Here is a 20,829-nt window from a genome sequence, read left to right on the forward strand (position 1 = left end):
GTAATAGCTTGATGGACTCAGAAAGAAAAGGAAGAATGGTAGCCTCATTTTAAAATAGCTTGTTTCCTTCAGGACAAAAAAAATCTAAAAATGATCAGCACTATGAATCCTAAATGACATCCAAATGACTTTCTCAATAATTAAATTATAGTGCATCAAAAAGCACATGCCTTTAGCTGTTTGATTCGTGTGTGTGCATTCTAACCATGAGTAACTCGGTAAGCAAAGATTGGGTGGAGTTGCCATAAAAATATAGTATGTTTAGTACTAAAGAAAATCTCTGAAACAGAATAGAGCCTTTTGCTTTATGATTATCTCTGGACCTGATTCACCGCTGTTTTATTACTGACTTCTGTTATTGTATCTGAATACAATTTGATTTTATGAGATCTTAAATATTACCTTTATAAACATTTCATGGGATGTTGACTCTCTTATCTGCAAATTGCTTATTTGCTTATTGTATCTGTTTATTGATGCCATTGCAATAGCTTATTTTTGCATTAACTTCTTTGTTGAGTCTAGTTTATCTTCTGAGAAAATCCTGGGATAGAATTTTTAATAAGAAACCCTTGCATAAAGAGATACAAGTGTAACTGGTAAAGACATTTTCCCTTGCAGTGTTCAGTTTGCAGTATAATTCAATCAGGGAGTTTATGCCAGTAACTGTGAGACTTCAAGAAAGTACTTTGTTTATTATTTAATCAATATGGTTTGAGAAACCCAGAAAGGTTTTTAAATAGCAAGCTAGATTTTGTACACACCTCCTGAAACTCTACCAGAATTTTGGACTTTTGCTCAATAAGTACTCTCCATAAATCATTTCTTTTGATTCCACCATTCTTACCATGCAAACTCAACACCAATAAAAACCTGTAGCTCTGTTAATTCAACATATTAACCTGTTTTCAAGTAGTGGAAGATGACTGCACTGGGAGAAAATATAACAGGATCGCTGGGCTCCCCCAGTCCTACTTGACAGGCTAGCTAATTGATAGTTATACTTGTATACCCATCACTTCTACTGTAAACCTGAGAGTTTGCATTCCACAAAGCCCATACTCAAATTTTACTGAATGAAAGCCTGAGAATTAAGTGTATTTAACTTCTGGAAACACAATAGATATTTTTTTTTCACTTACAGTAAATATTTAATACTTGCAAAACCATAGGACCAACTGCAAATTGCTAGTACATTTCATTATTATTAACTTTGTCCCTTGGAAACACCAGCTCTCAGGGTCAAATGAAATGCCATAATCCTTCTAAATTTCTTCCATGGTTACTTTCAATATTAACATTTACCTGTGAAAATCATCTCGCTAGGGAAGACAGGAATCTTTCAAAGTCTTCAGATAAGGCAGTTTAAGCAGAGACATATTTTGCCCTGTTTCTCATCAAAATGCTTAAAATTGGAAAGTTCATGCTTTCATATCTGATTTGCAGAGTATTTACTTTTAAATAAGCTTTAAAAAAGGCAAGATGCATGATCTAAAACCAAAAATTAATAAAAAGCAGCCATCTTCCTATAAATGCTACTATTCATCATTATGATGAACAGGTAGAAAGGAATCCATCTCGTCATACCATAGAGCTGATGTAGCTTTTCCTTTCATACACCACAGAAGTTAATTATTATGAGCAGATGTGTTTAGATTACATGAAAATTTATACTCCATGAAACTAGGCACTAAAGATATCATTTATTTTAAAGCACAAATGTTTTGAGGTTCACTCACATGCAACTTCACCAGCAACATGGGTGTTGGTGAAAAACAAAACCCATCCACCTTGCAGGCAGTGATTTTTATGTGCTCCGCTAACCAATCACTTCAAAGCGATACTGAAAAAGCACTGCTGGTCATAGCAGCTTCTTACAAACATGGTGTGTCTGATTTGCCTGTCATGGTTTAAGCCCTGCTGGTAACTCAGAACCACGCAGCCACTTGCTCACTCACCCCTCTTATTCTTCTCCCCGCTCCCACGGGTTGAGATAAGAACAGTCCAGTAACTAAGGTATAACACAAACCACTACTGCTATCACCAATAATAATAATGGTAAGGGAAATAACAAGGGAAGAGAATACAACCGCTCACCACCTGCTGACCGATACCCAGACCAACCCGAGCAGTGATCTGGGCCTTCCGAGTAACTCCCCCAATTTATATACTGGGCATGATGCACTGTGGTATGGAATACCCCTTTGGTCAGTTTGGGACAGGTGTCCTGTCTCTGCTTCCTCCTGACTTCCCCTCCTCCCTGGCAGAGCATGAGACTCAGAAAGTCCTTGGTCAGAGTAAACATTACTGAGCAACAACTAAAAACAGCGGTGTTATCAGTGTTGTTACCAGGCTGAAAGTCAAAACCACAGCACTGCACCAGCTACTAAGAAGGAGAAAAATGGCTGCTACTGCTGAACCCAGGACATTTGCCCCATCAGATTCCCCGGTGTGCCCCAAATGAAAACTGCCATGACAACATCACATTCTCTGGGGGTTTAAAATGCAATAGAAGAGCTAAATCCCTCAAAATCTCCTGAGTTCATGTCTGCACACAGCTGCTCAGTTCTGCCAATCAATTTCTGCTTCATTTTCTCACGTATCTTTAATAACTACCTATTATTAAGATGCCCTCCCAGAGCATGAGGAATAAAATAAGCCAGTAGCAAAGGCTTGTGGGCAGAAAGGGCAGAGGCTGTGGAAGCCCATATATTCCAACTACACAGCAGTGGTTGGGAGTGCTGCCCTCTCACGTTATACATCCCCTAAGGATGTGTTGATCTGCTTCACCCTGAATTAAACAAATGCTGAAGTAGATGGCCTTTGACAAGCCTATTACATTTTAATAGGCCAGTTATATTCCCTCACACTGCGTACCACTAGTTCAGGCATTTCCTCTGCCTACACAAAGACCAAGATAAAAACAAAGATACAGAAAGTTAATACCCAAAAGACAGTAGAAGAGAGAGAACTTTAAGAAATTTCAATCACCTTGGGGCACGTATCAAAAAAAAACAAATACACGATTGCAGGACTGAAACTTCAGTGAACTGTCAAGAAGAAACAATAGTACTGATCCGAATTGACCAGAAATGCCATAAAAAGTAACATTTGCTACAAGGCTCCACATCCAAGATCCAAATTTGACATGACAAAATACCCTTCTTGAGGAAAACTGCCAAATATCAGAATATATTATTCCAAACTTTCTTTATTTCACAAAGCTAATATCAGCAATCCTTTAATAAATGATGCACGCACTAGGCAAAACCAGTGGCTGCCAGGAAAAGAATTGACTTTAGAAAAATCTTTGTTAGAAAGTGACATTTTTTTCATTACTATCTATTGCCATCGGAGTACAGAGATGGCTTTTTCTCGTGCAGTAATTTTATTCCACTGGAATTCCAATTTTTTGGATGAAGTTTCTCTTGATTTATTATAATATAAAAAAGACGGAATCTTCTCCCAAGCCTTTTGAGAAGCAAATCAATGACAATACTGTTAACAAAAGGGGAGAAGGGGTGTTTCCAACAGGAAAGCTGCTCAGAAGTATTACTGCTGGAATCATCAGACTGCTTTAGAAAGTGCTAAACACACTACTCAGTATTTTTAATATTTCTGAACATATTTAGAAATGGTGCCAACAGAAAAAAAACACCACTTGTCACATAAAGCAAATGTAATATTGATCAGGTCACATTTACCTGATGTATTATTGCAAGTGCAAGTGCAACTGCTTCATAAGTATCCCTATCACTTCCAGTTACTCTGCTGTCACTTTAGTGCACCCATTTGAAAGTAAGATGCTAGGAAATTTGAAAGATAGTTTCAGCCAAGGTTATTCATTTCTTTTTTAACTAAATCTCATGTCTAACACCTCTACCACAGATAGAAAGCTATTGGAGAAACATTAACATTCAAATTCAGATTCAGTGAACATGACATCAGGATTCCTTTTGCACCTTTGTGGCATGTCACATTTAACAGATCTTCAGTGCCTGAGGATTTATAGTAAGCTACACAGATAAGCTCTGCCATTTAGGATGCTAATATTCATGTTGAGTATTAGTGCTTAATTATTCAAAGAAACCTGACTCTGTAATTTCCAATAATAAGTGCTTTCTAACTAGTGCAGAATAAGGGAAAATGCAAACCACAACTTTTAGCAAGCTCCTTTGAACGGAATTCCCCAGGCAGTCCAAACCTTTGCATCCTTACAATAAACAATATCTGCTACAAATCAAACTCTGCATTCCCCTCAACATCTCCCTTTTTCCTTTATCAATATTTGGTTTTATTTATTTGCTGGGGTGGTTTTGATGGTGTGTTTTGGTTGGTTTTGGTTGGATTTTTTTGTTTGGTAGGTTTGGGTTTTGTGTTGGTTGTTTTGGGTTTTCTGGGGGTTTGGTTTCTTTTTTTTTCTTTTTTTTTTGGGGGGGGAGGGGTGTATTCAACCAACCAACAGTCCTTTAATTTCATTGATTTAAGTAGAACCAGCATTTCAACTTAGAACTGTCCATTTCTTCAGCTAGGTAAAATAAATATCACACTAAGTCCCTTTGATACTACTGTACTGGAAGAATAAGCAACCAGTCTTTATCCTTCCGGTTAATGAGTGGAATTTCTCACAAGCTTATATTCCACTTGACTGAGATCATTATGGACAAAGTATACGTTATTCTGGTAAAGACTGGGAGAATAACGTCTCTAGTGTTTTCCCAACAACTAATAGCACAAAAGCTTTTTAATAAACTTGCTTACTTTTTTGGTCATGCTTCAAGATTTCCCATTTTATAGTGTCTATTTGAAGTCCTCCTTAAGGCCATTTTCCAGAGAACCTGGATCTTATCCTACTCAGCTCAGATGAATTTTTTAACAATTTCCCTATGAACCACAGTGGCTTTGGCACAAATTATCTTTGGAGTTGTAAACAGCACAACCGTGACAAGGAGGAAATTAAAATTTCATAAAAGCAAAAGTAGATCTAAATCAGTACTGGATGGGACTGCTTGCAACACAGAAAGGTGAACAAGGGACAAGAAAGTTTTATATAAAATAGCAAAAAAATGAGAAGACCAAATGGGACGCAAATGTCTTAAGAACAAAGGATGATTCATTAAATTGAAAATCAACAAGAAACTAAAGTAGCTTACTCTCTGCAGGACAGGTATGCCTGACACTGACAGAGGCAAAAAGATTAGGAAGAACATTGAAAAAATCAGGTATTATTATAGGTAGTTACAGTGACAGTTACATAAGCTCATATAAAATATTAAGGATTATAAACCCTCATATTTCAGGTTCTAAGTCAACAAAACAGTTTTAGAATGAAATGGCTCCTGTATTTCTGATAAGATGCACACAAGGCTGTATGATCAGGTCTATTTAGAAACCCAGCTGTAGCCATAGAAAAATATTCTGTTACAGAATCACAGAATCAACTAGGTTGAAAAAAACCATTACAATCATCAAATCAACCCTTATTCCAGGACTGACAAGTCCATCACTAACCCATGTCACTGAGGGCATCTACACGGTTTTTGAACACTTGCAGGGATGGTGATTCCACCACTTCCCTGGGCAGCCTGTCCCAATGTCTGACTACAATTCCAGTGAAGAAATTCTTCCTAATATCCAGTCTAAACCTCCCCTGGCACAACCTGAGGCCATTACTTCTTGTCCTATTACTTGTTACTGGGAGATCAGTCACCTCCATAGTTCATAGCATCCTCTGCACAAACCATAAAGCATGACCACCCAGGTCTCCTGGTTCACATAATTAAAATTTCTCAAGATTTGTATGAAAAATCCAAATCAACTGTTCATAGCCAGCATTTTAAACCACTCAAAGCTGGTTCTAAAACTAAGTCATAATTGGAAGGGCCTTTCTCCAGTTTAAGGGAGAGATTGCTCTTCATTATGTCTCTCATTATGTCTTTCATCCTCCTGAGTAAGTCTCAGCACAGTTTGGTTCTTCTTGGGCCTCTTTCATCTACTCTACTCTGTTTAATGACAATCCATCATTTAAAAAAGGATCCCAAAAATGACTTTCACCAACGACAGTTGCTTAGATCATACAGACTACACATAGATGAAAGAAATCTTAGGAGGACCAAAGAGAGCAGAACTTAATCAGAGGGATGAAAGACGGAATGAAAATCTATCTACCCTTACATTTAAAAAGGAGTTTCCTTCAGATAAGATGACCTCGACATCTCTCTGTACCTGTTAAATACGGTGTGAGCACTGTCAGATCATTTGGGACTTTCATGATTTAGATGCTCTAGCAATTCCTGTAAATTGTACACATTTGGATGGTGCTGTCTTTGACTTTGAGGTGATTGGGCCATTTCCTATTGATCTAAAAACATCTTTCCCCCCTTCTTCCTAATCAAGGCAAAAATACATAGCCTGGAAAGCTTTGATGTTCCTCTGCTGTACTTCTCATTATTTTGATCTTTTAACAATCCCTCTATTGGTACATGTGTGTAATATACATCTTCAGTGTTCATGCCTTCTGGCTTCAAAAGACCTTTCTTCTTGATCAAGACTTTTTATCCCCAGAAAACAAAAGCTGTGTGTGGTACTCAGCTACTGATATTTGTTTTGTTTATAAGATAGGAACAGTACATAGTTAAGCTAGAAAGCCTGCTTATTTCCTTCTACAGAGTGGAATAAACCATCCTGTTTTTGAAGGAAATCAAATATGTGTAATTTATCTGATGCAGACTTCATCATCTTTATTTTACAAAAAGTCTACAGATTACTGAGTTGCCTTTAGATAAAATGTTGCACTGTAGATTGCTGTCAGGACAAATTCCCTACGTGTCTCTTCAATTTTTATGTTGCTGGCATAAGCCTACAGTGACAGAAATGAGTTGGAGTCTCTCTTGCTATTAGTTAGTGTCTATAAAGTAATGTCATGTCAATTCTCCCATTGCCTATGAAATACTCTCACAGCATAGCTTCAAGTGGAAGCCGGGCCAGACCCAGACTGAAATATAGTAGCACTGTTTTAAGTGCCTTGTGATGCCTGCTGACATCTCCCGTGAAAGAGGGAGGGTAGTCCACCATCACTCTTTTGTGAACAACCTGTCACTAGAAAATCAGTATCAATCTTTCTTCCCCTTGTCCTATCAACTAAGACCCAAGGAAAGAAAAATTGGTCTACAGCAACACATTACCTGGAGATCAGTAGGATGTAATACAATACAAGGATGAATTTCCATTCCCCAAGCCGGTACCCAGCTGCAGACTCCAGGACAGCGATGGACGCATTTACATATACAACTCTGCTATGCTGCCAGGTTTTAAAAATCATCCCAGGATGATTTCTATACAAGCAGGTGATTTTATTTCTCATAAATCAAACTGCAGGAATCCCAAAGGCAGCCACAAAATGCTCAGAGATTGATCCATCACATCGCACACAGCCTAATCTGTCCCTTCCCCTCTCCTCCTGCTTCCATTCGATTCTAATGTTGCAAACCTGAAATAAATCCCACTAAGAACCTGTCTGGTAGACGGTATCTTCCTCATTCCACTACTACATGAAAGGCTAAGAATGCACACATGTATCATGCATACATTCATTACTATTGTATTCTTGTCTCCTACTCCTTAATTTTCCTTGTTTGCCCCTACGTGAAATGCTGTCACACATTTTTGCATGAAGCTAATCTACTATCAAATCCACAATTAAACCCAAGCTTTGGGAAATAATTTCAAGATCAAATTCTATTCTTAAACTGATAGAAACTAGATACAAACAATCTGGACTCATGTAATAAATCATCCATATTGCAGTGAAAAATCTCTCAAATTCCATGCGCGGATATACGTAGTTCACCAAGAAGGCAGATAAGTTTTAAATGCAAAGTCAAAGGTAAAGTTTCATTAAGTTCGAAAGATACTAAGTCATTTACTAGTATTTGCCCAATCTTAAGACTCCTACATACCTAATTTATTTCTGTTAATGAAATTTTATAAAAAAAGTTCCTAGCTATTCTGAATCTATTGGCAATCCATGAACTGTAACTACTAAAGAGAAATCTTTTATGTTTTTTTTTTCCCTTAACTGTTTGTCATTATGTACAGTAGCAGAAGTGCTACGTTACAAAATAAAGGGAGGATTAAAAATATTTAAATATGTTAAAAATATTGTATTTTATGAATCAGAAGAATAAATTTCAGGAACTTGGAGATTAGATGGAAAATATAAGAAATAAGTGATTTTATGATGAGCGTTCTTTTACAACAGTATAAGGCTACTCACACATGTAATTCCAGACTTACCCATACAGTACCACTCCCCATCTTTCTACATAGTCTGAATGCTGCACATTTTTTGATTTAATGAATATTTCACTTTTCTGATGTCAAGAGTATGCTCAAATTTATTCAATGTGCATTTTTTGCCTATCGTTCAAAGTACTTACAATTCACAATTACCCAGATGTGTTATAGATGTACTCTGTTTCATTATACACACTGCTAGTGAAAAACATTGAAGCAGTCAAGAGTATGTGTGCCCTGCAGGAAGTCATCTGAAATGGCCTTCCTGGTTGACAGTAAATAACTGATAACAGACTTTGAATGTGATTTTCAACAAGTTGTACAACCACCTCAACCTGCGTTTCTTTAGGTCATACTTTCTTATTGCACACAGGAGACTGTCACATGGGACGGGACTCAATGTTCTCCTAAAGTCAAGAGAGTTATCTGTGCTGCTTCCTGCCTAGCTTATTGCCTAACCTCCAGCCCATTGCCTTGTCAAAGAAATCAAATTATCAAGAACAAATACTAGTAAATCAATTCTGGTTTGATTGTTTCTTACCACCTTATTACTCTTCATGTGTTTATAAGCTAAAAATATCATCAGTGATAAAAAACAATACAGATAACACATACTTTATGAATTTGCAATATGACGTAAAGGAGCCACATTGGTAAAGTGTTGGCAAAGCCCTGGGCAGACATGGTTGACAAACTGAGGCTCTCCATCCTGGCGAGGCAACCCCCTAAAACTCAATCCCCATCCTAGGGATTCACAAACTTTCCTTTCAAATGTGTCTCAAACAAGACTCAGCTCCTGTCCTTAATGCTGGTAATTATTTTTCCCTCAACTATTTGCTAGCAGTGCCACCAGCTGCCAGGCAGGTGTCTTCCAGACCATGAAACTGGCTGGGAACACTCCAGATCAGCTCACTGTGCTCCCATAGTGCCCCTGCAACCCTTGACTAGTATCATCAGAAGAAACACCAAGAAACCTAATGGACCTCCAGCACCACTCAGAATAAGGCTCAAGGTGCCACTGTCCTATCAGGCAAAGTTAATATTGGAGGGAGTTACTGATGACAGGTAAGCCTCTATCAGTGGGACAGATTTATACACAGGATTGTATACAAAGCATGGCCCATAAAATATCACCAACTAACTAAAGCAGTCTGTGTCTTCACTACATTTACTATCATAAATGTATGCATTGTAAACTTTGGGTTATCACATTGCCTCTAGTGTGTAAATTATAACACAATTCCAATAGGTACCTCTTGAAACTGGTAATTCTGTGCAAAAGCATCCTGCATCTGTTAATTTAGCTAATCAGCAGTGACATTAACTACCTCTAAAACTGGGAATAAGAACTATTGGGTGACTATCTCACGAGCAAAACAAAATGGTTACACTGAAGCTTTTCTGATGACACATCTCATTATAAAAAGGTTACCATATAATAATATCATCAGAAACAAAAGTATTGTAATGGCCATTACTGTGTTACAGATTGATAATACAGGAGATAATACAGCTAAAGGATAGCTGTTTGAAAAATTTTTGTAGATACATCATTAACAGGCAATACCAAAATTCATCCTTTCATCTTGCTTAGTATGGAGCACAACTTAGTCACTGATTTATTACAAATTACATTTGTAACCACAGTTCTGCCTGTATATTATGTAAGATTTTACTGGAACTATCACTGCATTTACACACACTCAGAAAACTTAGATAGCTATTTGTTACAATTTTTGTTCTCATAAAGATAAGTTTTCAATCTGCATCTCAGTCTGAAACTGTCTTGTCTGCAAAACCCCGATAGGTATCAGGGAGCTTCAGAGTAGGAGCCAGAAACCTGCAGTGAAGGAGACAAGAATCTTTAATTGCTTGAGTTCGGTGCTGCCTGCATTTTACTTTTTGACTGTCAATTCATACATCAACTTTTCAACTGAAACATACTATATTTAACACCAACTATCTTAGCAAAGTCCACATGGTGTAAATTTACAACCCAGTTAAAGAAGGAAAGAAATACATCATATGCGGTTTGATAGCAGAGCATACCAAAAGAAATATTCTACTGAGATGCCCAATGAGTCTATCCAGTACTGATCCCCCCCGTGACCTCAGGTGAGTCTCTGAGCCTCTGAAAGTGCACTTTTCCACAGCAGAGGAGTAGTTTCTCATTACTGCATTGGTGGGTTTGTGGTTGTTTTCCTGTACATAAATCAATAAATTATTCTCTAAGAATATTTGCAGCTCTGTGTCATAGTATTTCTGTATTCTTCCGATGGCGAGCTACAACTCTGAGATAGACTTACTATCTTGGTAATTGGGGTAGATATGGTCAAAACTCCCAGATAAATCAGAGTTAAGAAGTGGCAGGAGAAGGAGAAATAAGACGTGACATGCTCCATTGTTGCAGCTTCTCCCTGCTTTTGGAAAGTAACTACTTTTTGCATAACCATGTTGTCAGTGTATTTCCAAGACTAGTTATTAAAGCAAAATCTCATTACATCAGTCTGGTCTTTAATACGTGTCTGCTTATTTTATCAATGGCTTTTGAAGCAGCCTTCAAAGACACTTGCTTAAAACAGGCTTTCCATCCACTAATTAAAGCTTAACAATCCCTTGTAATGAGCAACACATTTTTCCATAAACATGTAAATGTCTAAGGTTACTGTTGAAGTCAGCACTGAGGGGAGACGTCATTTTTGAAGGATCTTCCATTACAAACATCAGAGAACAGTAAAGTCACTGAAGGGCATCTGAAGCAGAAGCAATTTTTATAGAATCGTAGAATTATTTGGGTTGGAAGGGACATTAAAGATCATCCTCTTCCAAACCCCCATCCAGCCTGGCCCTGAATACTTCCAGGGATGGAACAGCCACAGCTTCGCTGTGTAACACATTCCACTGCCTCACCACCCTCACAGTAATGAGCTTCATCCTAACATCTAATCTAAATCTTCTTTCTTTCTGTTTAAAGCCATTACCCCTTGTGCTATCCCTACAAGCCCTTGTGAAAAGTCCCTCTCCAGCTTTCTTGTCAGCCCCTTTACATACTGGAAGGCTGCTCTAAGGTCTCCCCAGAACCTTCTGTTCTCCAGGCTGAACAACCCCAAGTCTCTCAGCCTGTATTCATAAGAGAGGTGCTCCAGCCTCCTCTGGACTCACTCCAACAGGTCCATGTCCTCCTTATGTTGGGGTCCCAAGGCTGAACACAGTACTGCAGGAGGGGTCCCACCAGAGCAGAGTAGCAGGGGAGAATCACCTCCCTTAACCTGCTGGTCACGCTTCTTTTGACGCAGCCCAGGACACGGTTGGCTTTCTGCACTGCAAGCGCACACTGCCAGCTCATGTTGAGTTTCTCATCAATCAACACTACCAAATCCTTCTCATCAGGGCTGTTCCCAATCCAGTGTCTGCCCAGCCAGTATTTGTGCTTGAGATTGCTCCAACCCAGGTGCAGGACCCTTTCTCACAGTCTTGACGCTTTCTAGTAAATTAGTCACTCATCGAGGAAAATGACAGCTATGTAGCAATAGAAAAGTTTGCAAAGCTCTTCATTTACTGTTAGAAATGTTGTCTATACAACTGTCAAGCAATAGTAACATCCCCACCTGGTTTTACTCTCGAATGCCCTATCTCAAGGGCTTTTTGCAAATCATGCCCTAATGAAGTTTAAATAAAAACTGTATTTCTTATTTCTAAATGTTACTTTTCTTTTACCTGCCTGTTTTCTGAATAAGTTAGTCTGCTGAACCTGATATAAAAAAAGAAATGCTATTGTAATTAGTGCAATATTATTCCAAGATAAAGCCATGAAAAGTGAAGCTTGAGACAGCTGTCATCTCTTTGGCTATTCTGCTTATTATTCACAGTCAAATTCTGATATCTTCAGCATGCTACACAGAACATTTACATGCAATTTCAACGAAAAACACTCACGGAACAAGATCTCTAAGTATCTATCTCAGAATCTAGCCTAGACAAAGAGCAGAGCTTGAAAGTAATTTCAGACTTAATTTTCCCTCAGCACAGTCATCATTCTAAATAGGTACTCATAAACATACACTTTCACTAATTTCAGAAATAATTTCTATGAATGTAATGTCCTTATATAATTGTCTAGATACAACAGACACTGAAAACTGAAATCCTCTTATTTATATGACAGTCAGGGTATGGACAGCAAAAGAAAAAAGATTCTAAAAAACGGATGCTCTAAGGAACGGCAAGACTGATTATCTTCAGTGATAAAAGGGTAATTGCTGTTACATGGTAAAACAGAAACAAGGCAAATTCATACAAATACTCTTTGGAGTACAAGCACTTGCTAAAAATGCTGACACATTATGCAAGACGATTACTGTGTGGAGTGGTGGTAATATGTCAAACACAAACTCATTTGTAGGATGCCTGAATATTGCAGGAAAGCATCTATCTATAACACCTGGCAGTCTTCCACTGATGGCACACTTTCCCCTGAAAAGACTCACAGAATCACACGATGTATTTTAGAACAGAATGGACCCCTGAAGATTCAATGCCTGCTCTAAGTGAGACTGAGCTCAAAGTTTGGAAAGGCTCCTCAACAACTTATTCAGTTGAGTTTTCAGTATCTCCAAGGAACCTACAGTCTCTCCAGGCAACCTGGGAATTCCCCTCACTACAGCCTATGACTTTTATCTTCTGCTGTTTTACTGTGACCTATATGAAGACTGTGCCTCCATCTTCTCTAAGAACCCTTCTCCCATTAGACACTTCTCCAGCATCACCTCACATATTATTTCAGAAATATCTCCAAAGACCCCCTTCATGATGGAGAACGAAAGGATCAGAAGTCCTCCAGTTTCAACGTCTACCAGCTGAGAAGACCCTGCAAGGCATGTAAGCAAATGTCACCCCTGGCTTAACAGCTAGTCTCTGACAATATGGTGACACAGCACCTCTTCACAGATGCGAGCTGGTCTTGAAGAGTTCAAGTAGCACCAAGGTGAGGTATTAACAGCAGCTTCTAGGCACTTCTGTAGGTAAAGAACTGCTGAAAATCCAACAGCTTGTTTTTCAGAAGCAATACGCTCAGAGTTAGCAGCTTGGTTTCAGCTGCCTTCTTCATGGAGAACACTCCCCTTTGATCATAGGAAATATCTTGAAAATATTCTTTCATGGGTTCTCATCTGAGATCTCACTTTCCTGAAACCCTACTCATTCTCAACAATACCTAGCAGATTGGTTCTCTGACTACATGTGATTAGGAAAACCAAAGCTGTTCGCAAAGACCACGTTTAATGACAAGATGTGAATGTGGCACTGAAACAAATTTTGCTTAAACTCATCACACTATGAGATTCGTTTTCCATGATTACCCCAGAACAGCACATAGCCCACGTAATTGTTAGAGGACTCTCCACAGAGCACAAATAGGTGCGATACTCCTCTATTATACTTCAAACTCTACCAGAGAATGATTAACACAAAGTTCATGCACCTACTGGAGCATTAAGAGTATCATCCCTTCACGCAGAGATTGAGGAATACATTTTAGGACACCTCAATTTACAGAGCTCTCTTTGAAAACCTTGTGGAAAGGCCTGTGGTCAAAACCTGCTTAAAGATATTTACTCTTTTGAGCTTTAGTTTAAAACACATTTCTTCTTTCAGACCCACATACTGTCAGGGCTTCTTTTCCTCTTCCTTTGTTTCCAGATTATACAAGAAATTCATTTCATCTTTAAAGAACACAGTTTCTACCCTTTGCAGGAGTAAATTATGATGTCAAGTTTCTTCAGTTAGCATACCTGTACAGTAATTATTTTTTTTTAAATAAAAATAACCTTCTGTTAGAGATTTCATTAGATTTCCTTGGAGACTGATAACAGCCAAATCTCCAGTCATCTGCCGGAACCACTACAGACTCTGATCACATAGTCTGAACAGTGAAATTTTTCTCAACACTTTAGTTCAGACAACGGGATCACTGTATTTTCCAACTGCTTCATTATGCCAAGAGCAGGAGCCCAAAGCCTTTGCCCACATTGAACTTCTTCAATAGCCTTAATGAAAATCAGGCCTCAGGCAAAATATTAGTAAAATTTAAAATCATGTGGAAATTATCCTTTCTGGTTTTAGCACCAAAAATGGGTTATTTCATAGGGGCTATAGATAGATAGTTCTTTTAAAGCCAACATGCTTCATCTTTAGGCAGAAGAGCAGGTTTCTATAAAGACATTTGACTATCAAGCACAGATCCCCGCCTGTACTCTAAGCATACTATCATATTACTAGTACTTTAACATCCAGCACACCAGCAAATGGGTCCACTTTCCAAAACACTTTAAGTGCATCAGTCACTTGGTTTCCAAACTAGCTACTGAAAAAGAGGAAAGAGTCTATTTAAATGCCATGCTCCAACACCTTAAATATTTGGAGGCTGCATGTAGAAAGCTTACCCCTTGACTGCAAACCATGTCCACATGCCTCATTATGTCCCAGCACATGTCTCACTGAATCTGGCACCAGTACACAGTGACTCCAACGGTGGGTCTTCCACCTGAAAGAGGAAAAGCTTAACGATTAAGTGGAAAACAGCTGACACATCCAGGCAAAACCTGCAGTTACAAATTATGATAAACTGTAAGGACTTAAGGAAAAATAGAGTCAAAAAGTGATAATTACTCCTGAAGTAAGTATTGTGAACTGAAATTCAAATGCAAGGTTCACCTTCTAGAAAGGTACATCATCCTCCACCAATGTTTCCCTTTCTCATTTTGTAGGGGGTGGTTCAAAGTTACATAAAATGCACAGGAAACATCTTCAGTGGGCTTTGAAATCAGGCTCTCCTCATGCAAGCCTGTTCTAATACAACTGATGTTGTTCCCAGTCTGCTTTCTGCACTAGGATGCACGCCAGTCAAGAACAGGAGAAAGCATCTTTCCATAGCACTATGCAGTACAGAGCCAGGCAGAGCCGGGTGGTGCAGCTCCTGCTTTGGCACCACCTTCAGCTCCCTGCTTTGTGACCATGTCCTACAGGATGTGCAGGCTGGAGATCGGTATGCAAAGATATAATGCTTTTCTATTTACTAATATTGTATAACAGGTGGGTCACAGAATTTTAATGCAGAGTGGTAACTGTCCTATTGTACCATTTGTCTAATGAGAATTTTTTAAAATGCATATTATTCATTGGAATGGGGAAAAGACAAGTGTTTCTGCAATAAGCATACAATTATGATTAAAGCAGTTGAGTGCTTGTGGTCCAAAAATACATTGATTTTGAGATACATTGAGGGGGGAGCTCCCAGTAATAGCTTCCTTAAACATATTGAACCCTGAGGTTACCTTTCTAGGAGCTGTGCCTGTTGGTGTGCATTCTGATAATGTCACATCTACTGAAATCTCCACTTTGAACTCTACATTTACACATTTTGCAAGGTACATTATTTGTTTATATGTCTGCTTTTTTCCAGTATTATGTTGTTTTCTGGTGAAAATTTTGCAGGACAATTGCAAAAGAGTAGTTTCCGGAGAAGCTAACACCTTTTACCTATACACCGGACAGATGGGAATATCTTCACATTCTCTTTCCTCATACAACGTGTCCGGGCATGTCTGTCCCCCATTGGCAGCATCCTGAATGATAATTCTATACCGGGACTGCTTAACTGCAGTGGCATTGCCTGTAAAAAGAAAAAACAAACAAACAAAAAAAAACCCTTCTAAACACAGTTGGCACGCTGAGTTAGTGATCTGGCTGTCCTGGTTAAAAACATGCTTGGTGTTATGTTTGTGTTTTAAAACTATCAGCAGTATGGAAGGAATGGCATGTTGGATCAAAAGCTACCATTGCTTGCTTTAAAATTACCACTAGTTCAGCAGAACAGCACCTGGAAGGTTGATAAATCAACAGCCTAGAAGCTGCATCAAAAAATGCCTATTTAACAGAACATCGAATCAGGCAAGAAAAGTATTAGCAAATACTTAAACACCCGAACAGGCAAAAAGAATAAAACCAAACCAAATCAAACCAAACAAACAAATGAAAGAAAAAAAAACAAACAAACCCAAACTTCATAATGAAAGGTTTTGTTTCTGAAAACATTCTGGTGATCTCAGGCTGGCAGCAGTAATCCATCTGTCCTAGTTTTACCTGTGATAGAGATAATTTTCTTCCTAATAAGAAGGGTTTAAACCAGAACACCATCTTTTGGGGTCTAGAAATTACATACAATAACTTTCTGATAGGAAAACCTTTGCAACCAACAGAAGTTAACTCTCTGCTTAACCTGATTTGATGCAAGATCAATCCATCTAGAAACACTGTTCACAAAATCTACAGTACAGAATGCTGCATGGAAGAGAAGGATAAGATTTATCTATGTATCTCTATAGCTAAAACAAACACAATCCTTGGCTGCGTAAGTGGTAAGCACAGAGAGCTGGTTTAACTGCTGTGTATTGCATTTGTACTTTTTTGGATGCTCTATTCATGTTTCAGAAACAGATGCTACAAAACTGAAAAGGGATCGCAGCAAAACTCCATAAAGAATTCCAAACCAGGCAAACATATTTTAATAGTGGATTTCATCCAACTTGTCCAACAGAGGAAAGCAGTGTGTAAATTAGCTCACCTATGAGCATTATTTTTTCAGCTCAAGATAAGACAAAGCTGCAGTAACAAGGTTACAGTGCATTAGAGTAGAAGGAAAACATAGGAAAAGTCACACCATGAACACAATGTACAAGTAGAGATCCAGTAAATATGGTTGATTCTAAAGATACCAAGTCATACAAACCTTCACTCACATAGTCACTGTGAGATCACCACAAAGGGACTTTGGACTGCAGAAAGTTGCTCACCCCAGCTGCTCACCTGAGGCAGGAGGGCATCCAGGGCAAGCCCCTCCTGCTTTTTTAACAGCCTCTACTTCAGGTCACTCTACTGCTTCCTACAGTCTCCTTTCAGATGCCTGATTCAGCACTTGTAGAGTCTCACAGAGAGCCTTTTCTTAAAATCTAGACCAAGTCATCACTCTGTAAATTAAGCTAAATTCTAATCTTCTGTCCACTACATGCAAAAAAAGTTTAGCCCTATCATCTGATGCATAACTTCTATGAAATTCCAAGGGCTTGTATCCACTGTCTTCTCTAAACTAAGCAAACCCAGCTCTTCATAGCTCCAATTCAATTACCTCTCATTGCCCACTTTTTTACTTCAACACTGTGCCCAAGGAATGCCACCTTTAACCTGTACTGTACAGTGCACAGTACACTAACACTTTGGTGCTTTACATACAACATGCCCACGAGTTTGACAAGCCTAGCATGAGTTTTAGCATTTTAAATTGCTGACTTTAATTCATTTTGTAGTTCACTGTATCACCAGAGGTGCCTGAGAAAGTACTAAAATCTTAACTTCCCACTCTTTCTGCAATTAACCTTTTTCATCCCAAGTTGCATTTTGAGAAATTTCTCAATTATTTTAATATCATTTAATATATTGTCTATTTTGTTTGCTATCTCTTTCTGAGATCTATCCACTAATGTTATTATTCAAGCACACAAGCTGTTCAGACACACATCACACAGAATTGGGGCAGAAGAGTTTTCTCTAGAACTCCCTTTAGCTAATGTTCCAGTTTGATTGTGAACAGTGGACACCTATCAGCCAACTGACTGGAAGCAGGATGTGGGAGTCATGACAGACAAGTTGACCATGAGGCAGCAATGTCCCTTTGCAGTCCAGAAGGGCCACAGCATCCTGGGCTACTTTAAGAAGAGCACCACTGGTAGGTTGAGGGTGGTGATTCTTTCCCTCTACTCAGCTGTGGAAAGATAACGTGCTGCGTCCAGTTCTTGGCTCCCCAGAAGGAGGACATGGGCACACTGGAGAGGGTCCAGTGAACTGCCACAAAGACTGTTTTGGGACTGGAGCATCTGACAAACAAGAAGAGACCAGGAAATTTGGCCCACAGGATCTTATCTATGTATATCAATACCCAATGGCAGGCAGTAAAGGAGACAGATGCTTTTCAGTGATATCCACTATGAATTTTTTCAAGCAGCTGATTACCCATTTAACAGTCATCTAAGTGAAGTCACTGTTCCCCAGCTTCCTGATAAAAGTTTGATGTGTCAAAAATTTACCACTTCCTTTAATTAGAGAAGCTACACTGTCAAAAAAAAGGAAAAAAAAAGGAGATTAAATTTTTTCTCAATAAATCCACACCAGCCAGTTTATTAGAGTCTTATTCTCAAAATGTTTATATATATTATTCTCAAAATGTTTATATATCATCATAGAATGGTTAGGGTTGGAAAGGACCTTAAGATCATCTAGTTCCAACCCCCTGCCATGGGCAGGGACACCTTATGCTAAATCATATCACCCAAGGCTCTGTCCAACGTGGTCTTGAACACCGCCAGGGGTGGAGCATTTACAGCCTCCCTGGGCAACCTATTCCAGTGCCTCACCACCCTAACAGGAAAGAATTTCCTCCTTATATCCAACCTAAACTTCCTCTTGAGAAATAACTTGTTCTTGTGTTTTTCCAGGGAATAAAGTTAGGATGAGTAATCTACAATTTCCCTGACTGCTTTGGGGTTATTGTTTTTTTCTTTGGGGGGGGGGGGGAAGGAGGTGGAGTGAGGGTGTTGGTTGGTTTGGTTTGTCTTAGTATTACTGTTTTAGTTCCTTAGGATTTATCAATTTCTTACCCAGAAGGTGGTCAATAGATGCTTTGGCATCACTTTGTTACTTCCTTCTCTATTCATACAGCTCTACTGACATGGAAACATCTAATTTATGAGAATAATTATTCTTTTGTCCGTTCCTTTCCTGTCTGCAGACAGGAAATAACAGCAGCAACTGCACATTCCCCATGTTTACCTTGTTTGTCAGAATGCAGTGGACATTTCATTCAGTTTCCCCTTAGTTTTAATCCACTTATGTAATTCTTGTTACCTAATATCCTCCTATCACTTAATTTACATTCTCAATTTCTTGTTTCTAATTTTTGTGAAACAATAATCAAAAAGGAAAAAAGATTCTGAACACCTCTGACGATGAGAAAAGGGCTTTTCTAGCTGTGTATGATGTGTTCTTTTAATGATTTGAAGCTTGAATATGCAAGTTATACACAGAACTACACATGCCTTTTTCCTCTGTGCTTGCTACTATAATAATTTCAGGATAGAAAGTAGAGTCCAGATGGGGTTCATCCCTTCATATGTTTTTTCTTGGTAGCTTCCAGGTCTTCTACACTCTTGTCTGCATAGAACATGTTCTCAAGAGGTATAGCTACTGATTTTCTCTGTCTGCTGAAGTCTGTCTTTTTTATTTTTTAAATGTCTTGCTGATACTGCCATCCTTCCCTCCTATTAAGAATCGTGAACTCTATCACTTTGCGATGATTTTCATTCAAATTATCTACCACCATTAGAACCTTAGCCATTTCCTTCCTATTAATCAGTACCAAATCTAAATGAGCTTCTCACAGTAATTTTCTCCACCTCAAGAAACTAAATTATCCTCAAAATTTATTGCACATTACTCAACCCCCATTTTCAAAATTGAATTTCCTCATTGGTTTTTCTACAGCATTCCTTACAAATATTAATGAACATAATTTTTATATCTCATTTAAAATTGCTATAGCCTGATTTTCCAGAGTATTACCGTTATGTAGGACTGTCCTATTAAAGCCAAACTTCAGCTGATTTAGGCATGGCTACTACTGCTTGTCCTCCTCCAGATAAAAATCAAGCCTCAGGATCTCAAGACCATCTTAACTTCTATGTTCTTGACTATGAACTCCGATAATGCTGTTTGAGAATTCTGGGAGTGCCTTACCTCTGCTTCCACTTACACCTCTCTGTCCCACTAACCTCCAGTGTCCTCTCCTTACACACATACGACTTCTTCCATCAATCCACTCTTCTCATTCCCTCTTGTTGTCTCATCTTTTCTTCCCCTGAATTTGACCCCAGGTTCCTCAGTACCCAGCCCAAGACTCAGAAAGGTGCATCACCATTCTCAGGCAAGGGAAAAAATCCTAGTTCACTACTGTAAAGTGTGCTATATCTGGTCAAGCTTAAACAGGAAACATCCAGCTTCATACTCTTTGCTCCTGACAATCTGGTCAAAACAAGCCTCTGAGCACACAGATTTTCGAAGATTTCAGTCACCAAAATCAGAGCTGTCTCCATTTTTATGCAAAGAGCTTTTGAAGGGGTAAGTCTAACTCTGACTGATTCTGGTTGAGTGTTTTTGAGAACTGGAAGTGCCCGATCCTTTACAGAAACCTAGATAAGGTATAGATCATTGGAATTCCTTATCATGGTATGCCACACATTTTATCCACTTTTACTCCATCCCATTTCAGATCTGATTTAAAGCGTGGGGAAATAAATAGGACAGTTACTACTAACATTTCATGTAAACTTTTTTAGAGAATAAAGTAACAGAGAAATTTCTAACCTTCCCCCTGGACAACCAATACTCAGAAGAGGAGTAGTACTAATAGGTACCATTTATTTTCAGGAG

General features: G+C 38.6%; 1 protein-coding gene across 3 annotated transcripts in view; it reads right to left on the reverse strand.

Annotated features, from left to right (window-relative positions):
- The window catches only part of THSD7B (thrombospondin type 1 domain containing 7B), a 284,858-nt gene that overhangs the window by 124,790 nt on the left and 139,239 nt on the right, over positions 1–20,829 (reverse strand). For all 3 annotated transcript variants that reach the window (XM_057401826.1, XM_057401823.1, XM_057401824.1), the window contains 2 exons: positions 15,832–15,964; positions 14,736–14,836 (listed from right to left, as the gene is read on the reverse strand). In XM_057401826.1, coding sequence (XP_057257809.1) covers positions 14,736–14,836; positions 15,832–15,964 — 234 coding nt within the window. The remainder of the gene's footprint in view (positions 1–14,735; positions 14,837–15,831; positions 15,965–20,829) is intronic.

Source organism: Pezoporus wallicus, unplaced genomic scaffold (assembly GCF_028554395.1).
Source record: "Pezoporus wallicus isolate ANWC-B61680 ecotype Strahan unplaced genomic scaffold, APGP_CSIRO_Pwel_v1 contig_865, whole genome shotgun sequence".
In the NCBI taxonomy this organism is placed as follows: Eukaryota; Metazoa; Chordata; class Aves; order Psittaciformes; family Psittacidae; genus Pezoporus; species Pezoporus wallicus.